The sequence below is a fragment of the Pyrgilauda ruficollis genome, unplaced genomic scaffold (assembly GCF_017590135.1).
Source record: "Pyrgilauda ruficollis isolate IOZ18807 unplaced genomic scaffold, ASM1759013v1 scaffold40, whole genome shotgun sequence".
Lineage (NCBI taxonomy): Eukaryota > Metazoa > Chordata > Aves > Passeriformes > Passeridae > Pyrgilauda > Pyrgilauda ruficollis.
Window position 1 is genome coordinate 11,498,999 of NW_024525490.1, and position 6,000 is coordinate 11,504,998.

General features: G+C 47.9%; 1 protein-coding gene across 1 annotated transcript in view; it reads right to left on the reverse strand.

Annotated features, from left to right (window-relative positions):
- Window positions 1-6,000, reverse strand: part of COL12A1 (collagen type XII alpha 1 chain) — a 98,133-nt gene extending 92,133 nt beyond the window's left edge. The window contains exons 1-2 of the mRNA XM_041477463.1: window positions 5,737-6,000; window positions 3,077-3,184 (exon numbers count right to left, since the gene is read on the reverse strand). Coding sequence (XP_041333397.1) covers window positions 3,077-3,149 — 73 coding nt within the window. The 5' untranslated portion in view covers window positions 3,150-3,184; window positions 5,737-6,000. The remainder of the gene's footprint in view (window positions 1-3,076; window positions 3,185-5,736) is intronic.

Genomic DNA, 6,000 nt, shown 5'->3' on the forward strand with positions numbered 1-6,000 from the left:
GATAGATATCAGAAGGATTGCAAAATAAAGCAAGAATTTCACTGTAAAAGAAAAGAGCAAAAATGCTGAGCATGAAAACAGATTTGCTTCCTTGACCACCGTAAACAAACAACTTCCCCAGTGAAAGGGCATGAATGCATTTAGACTATATGAGGGCTTTCCCTCCCTCTATTCCTACAGTGACTGCCCAACTGGAAGCTCCTGTTCTGCTGTACTTCTGTAGAAAAGCTCTACTGCCATTACTGCAGCTCATTTACTGCTCATTGCCAAGAGCAGCAGAGCACAGTCCTCACAAAGGACTTCAGAGCAGCTGTGATGCTGATGAAGAATCAGTTTCATACTTGAAAGTTCAGGAATCTGTGGACAGCAGCATCAGATAAACACCAGATCTGCTCCCAGGGGAGACTGAAAAATGAAAGCTGAAGGAGGGCAGAAAACAAAATTAAGCTTTTTCTTTCCTCTGCTCTCACCCCATCTTTTCACATCATATCAAGAATCTTCATCACATTAAATGGCCCTCTCCTTTATTCTGGTCTCACTTTTTCATCCCATCAAGTGTCTACCCACATCTTTGGGAAAGAAATTTTAAAATGCATGTCCTGTAAATGGTACATGGAGAGTCAAAAAGAAGCAAGAAAAGAGAAACAGGACTGACTGACTGACTGACTGACTGACTGATGGGAGAGGACAGCTTTGTCACAAAGTGATCTGAAATTTGGAAAAATAAGACCAATGGTCAAATGTTCACAGGAGAAAGTCAGTTCAGCAGACAGGATCTAAGTTGCAATGACACCAACATAAAGTAAACAAATAATTAAGGAAATAACTTGCAAAAGTAAATAAGATGCAGTTTACAAAATTATGCAAACTTGCAGCACAAAATTAAAACAGTACAGAAGAATGATCAGTATAGTGCAAACAAAAACCCCACTGTAAAAAACTCTACAAAAGCAGTTCCCACCACAGCAAGTTCTAAGGCACTCCTAGTTTTGAACTTTCATTTTCAGCACCACTATTTCTCACTCCATTCTCAGCACCACAATTTTTCACCCCACACTTCCCTGCTCTTACTTCAAAACTCTGGAGCTAGGAGAATTTTCTCATAGAAACATGATCACTGTAAATTCGGTATTTTATTTATCAAATATTTCTGAGTGCAAAGTAATGTAAGTTCTGTCCAAGAGCCCTCTACAACTCTCAAGATCCACTCTTTTGCTTGGCAATAGTGCATCCTACAACATCTAATCAAGGTCATCCAGCTATGTGTCAAGATTTGCTATTATAATTCTGCTGCTCCAAATATATTTCTGTAGATTGCTTTAACATAACTAAAGCTATGGCTGGTTTAGTCTACACTATAGCTAAATAAAACACCTTCGCTTACGTTCCAAAATAACATACTCCACATATGTAAATCATAGTGCAGGATAACAGCAATATTACTCCAGCTCTAAGTGAGCTCCCTTCTAAGATGGGGAAAAATGCACAAACACATCCACTCCCTTCCTCCATCAAAAATGTACACTTTCTCTGCTTTCTCTGGCACAGCAGTCCTGCATTTCAAACACTACTCTGAAATGACTTCAAATGACCTTTTTCGGTTCCTTTGCCAATAGCAACACAGCACGAGAGGAAGGCAATGGACTGATTCACTCCGAGGATGACCAGATGTTGCACTACTGGCAAAAATGCCATCTTTTTCCAGAAAGCCAGTGTATTTTACATCTGCATGCCCCAAGCAAGCACTATTACTACCGCTTAGGGGGCAAACACTGCAGAGGCATCTCTGACATCCCATGCTTTTAGAAGAGATCAGCCAAGGTGACCAGGTCCAGACAAGGGATCTTGTGGCAAGCCATGATCAGGGAATTTGTTTCAGCTCAAGACAGAAAGAAAAGGAAGGCAAAAAAATAGAATTATCAGTTGCTGGTTTCTGTTTTTTTTCCAGTAAATCCAGGGGTGTTCACACCTACAATGGAGTCGAGTCGCAGAGGTCAGATCAAGTCATTTCAGTGCAGGACGTTCAGCCTTTTTACTTCCCTGGAAGCCACTGCTGGCAGAAATGCCATGACTATGACCACAAAGCCAAGCAGCTCACACTGAGGGCACAGGACACAGCTGCTGTTAATCCACCGGGGAGCAAATGCCAGGCCAGGCCATGTTGAGCCGCGCTGTGGCAAGTGTGGCAGTGAAGATGGGTCTCCCCACATCTTCAGATGGAGGCAGGATGCTGCCAGGGGCCTCAGCCCCCAGAGACTGCGCTGAGGGCTGAGGAAGAGGAGGAGAAGGCAAAGGAAAGCCTTTTTGGAGGTGACAGTACCACATGCCTGCCAGAGCCTTGGAGCCCTGGCTGCTACAGCAAGGCCTGGCCCAGCCTTCCCTTCAGCAGCGCCCATGGCGCGTGTCACAGAGCTGCCAGCACCTCCCCAGGCGTGTTCCCCGGGTCAGACCCACCACAGAAGCTGAGGTGTCCCTGAGGGAGGGTCCGGCCACCCCGAGGCTCAGCCGGGGGTCGCCCCGCCGAGCAGGGGAGGCCGATGCACCGGCAGGCCGGTGGGGCAGGGGCGAGGCGTCCGGCTGGACAAAACACACAGGCGCAGAGAGCCAGACTGTTGGAGCATTTTATTACAAAGTTGCGGGTTGTTGAGTAGTAGGTTTTCCGTTTCCTCTCTCAACATTACTAAAAGAGGCCAGAGACCAGCCCTTCTTGGTCCATCCTGGGGGCAGAGCCATGTCCCCGGCCACGCCGGGCTGCCCGCCAGTGGCAAAGGGCTCCTCGGGGCACTGCGCCCGGGTGGCCACAGCAGCTGGCCCACGTCCTGTCTGTGGGGTGGTGTGGACAGCACACCAGAGGGACAGAGAGAGGGAGCTACGGTCCGGCTCATTAGCCGGGAGAAACAGAACACAGAAGGAGCTGGGCAAGGAAGGAGAGGCGTTTCTCTGAAGGAGAGAAAGAAAGAAGGTGAAGTATTCACACTCATAAACAGAGAGGGAGAGAGCCAGTAGCTCAAGGCTGATTGGGAGGTTTGCTGGTCAGCAGGGCACTGGGGCAAGAGGGCAGGGAGGAGAAGGTTACCTTCAGCCTCGATGGAGGAGAGGAGGGTGGCTGCACACAGAGCAGCGACTGCCGAGCACAGCGCTGTCTTCATTTCTGCCCTTTCAGATCACAACAACATGAATGAATCTGCAATGATGGGGAAGGGAGGAAGGGGGAGAAACGAGAAGGAAATGATACATGTGGATTAAAGGATTGCGTGGGTGTATTCATGAAACATAAAAAAGACAAACCGTGGATTTCACTTTGTTCCCTTATCCCCAGCCCCCACCCACGGGACCAGGTTGAAACCTCTAGACTTGAAAGCTGTCCAAGACGACAAAAGATTTGTATGACTAACTGGAGAGTCTCGTCTCGCAATAATGTGCCTTTTGTTGCTGAACCCTTTCCAATCACAGTAAGCACATGGAGCTTTAACCTAGTTAGGGTTAATTTGATCAGGGAAGAGCAGTGAAGATCTGTGCCTCCGCATAGGCAGGAGCCAGAAGGGAGCTCCATGACTTCATCGCTGAATGTGATGATAGCTAATTCAGAGGTCATTCCTGCTTTGGATCAACTAAATGTCTCTTTCAGCTGGGGATTTTAATCGGCTCCTTTTCATAACTGTTGAACCACTTAGTTAGCTTTGTTTTACTGGTCTCAAGGCAGTTTGGAAACTGTAATAAAACTTTTTTGAGGGGTTCTGCCTACAATTGCGCTATTCTTCATTTCTTGAAAGTCTGAAATAGGTTATACAGAAGTGTGTGTAACACACATCTGAAATTTGACACGTCTGTCTAGCCATGATGTTTCAACATCTGATAATTCATTTACATGTCCTGAGAGAAAATATATTTAAAATGGGCTATATAAAGCTGACAGGCATAAGAGTCTCACAACCACTGCAGGTTGTCTAGCAAAAGAAGTGGGATTAGGCCAAGTTAGTGGCTCTTAATTGCAAACAGCCATACCTTCATAACTATATGATCTAATTCATGTAAAATTATTGCCAATTACTCCAGAAAAACTTCCAAATTATTTCCTTGTCTAAGTAAAGCCTAATGTGAACCTACACATGCATATAAGTTTTTCTATAGTTTCAGATTTTCTATCTCAAGAAGTAGGAGAGAGGCAATTTGTATGAATAAAGTCATACATGCTTCATATATCATGATTAGGCTGCGGGAAAGAGAATTCCAAAAGCAATTAGGCAACAGATTTTATCAGGAATGTTCCAAGAGCAAAACAAAAGAAGAAAACCTATAAATCATTAGTCTGCAGAAACAACTGAAAGGGAAAAGAATATTCTTCTACCATCTAAAGAACTACCCGTCAAGGCACATTTGGTGGGAAGACGCTATGGAGATCCAGGAATTTCCCAGTTACTGACTCTGAGCTTAATAGGCTTCATTTGAGCAGCTGTATATACTTGCCTTAGCCAAATGCCTTAACTGCACACAAAAATACCAAAAGCTCACCAAAACTCTAAGCAAAGGTTTCAGTCTAATGGCAGCTCCAGCGGCTAAACAGAAGAGTAATACTGACCATAATGTCACTAACACAAGAAAGGCCAAGGTTAGTCTTCAAATGCTCTGAAAGCTTCAAAATCATATCACTGCTCTGCATGGGAAACGGCTGCCCCTGGGCAGATCTACAGCATCCTGCAGTGAGTTTAAGGATCGCCTAAATTCAACGCAAAAGGACATTTTGTCCTGATAATCTCATGCGAGCTTTGACTGCCATCTTTTGATCGTTTTGAAAAGCAACAGAAATTAATCATCTCACAAAGGCATCTAGGAATTCTCCACTGCTGGAGGTCTACCATTCCTGATACACGTTTTTATTTCATTAAATACACCACCTCATTTAAAGCATTCATTTGCTAACCTAAAAACTCTGTTTCCTTCTCGCGAATTTAGGTGTGTGAAAGAAACCCTAGAAGTGGCAGAAGACGCCTCCTGGCAGGGACACAGCAGACTTCGTGTCAGGATTAAGGTTTTCTCATTGATCTTTGGAGACCACTTAGAAAAAGTCAAACCCGAGCTTTCACAGTGCCAGTCCCATCTCAGGCTAATTCAACCTACAAAAGCTTAGCCAAAGCATTTCTAAACCACATAATTTAACACTTTCAAGAAGAAAAAACTAACGTAAACGAAAAAAGAAAAAAAAACGCAGGAAAAATCCACTACCTATCAAAGATATAAAAAACTGGAAGCAGGATAAAGCATCACCGGCAGCTGCACACACAAGGGAGGGAAGCGAGAGCTCCTGCCAAAGCCGCAGCGGTAGCGTGCCTGCAGGCGCCCTGGGCGCTGACAGCCGGCTCCGCCTGGAGCCTCCGGCCGCCCCGAGCCTCCGTCTCCGGGACACCACCGCCCCTGCCCGCCTTTCTGCCCAGCACCCGTCCGCCGGCAGCGCTTGGGGCCGGCATCCCTCCGTGCTTCCCCGTGCCTTTCCCGGGCTGACAGCCAGCAGCCCCGGGGCGCTCTGCCCTGAGCCTCTCCGCCCGCCCGGCCGCACGCCTGCAGCCGGCTCTGGCATGCCCAACGCGCGCACACACGCTCCTTCCTAATCCCGTGTCAGCTTCCAGCCCAAGGTGCACTGGAAGGGGCTGCGGGCGTGCTGCGTGCGGACAGAGCGAGACACGGGGGGCGGCGGCGGGCCGGGCAGGGGACCCCGCTCCTGCGCGGGCACACACAGACCTTCCGGGGTGGCCGCAGCGTGCCGGGGTCCGTGACGGGACAGCTCCTCCGGCGATGACTCCGGTGGTGCCCGCAGCGGCGGGAGCGCAGCCGTCGGACCTGGATAAAGGGAGGAGGTTAAAGGATGAAGCTCCGGGGGCACCTTGTGGAGGGAGCAGCAAGTAGCAGCAGCGGCGAATGAGGAGCAGCAGCCGCGGCAACAGTGAGCGCAGAGGAGGCGTCTCGATTACTGTAGCTCCCGATGCGAGGGGTCTGTCTGGGAAG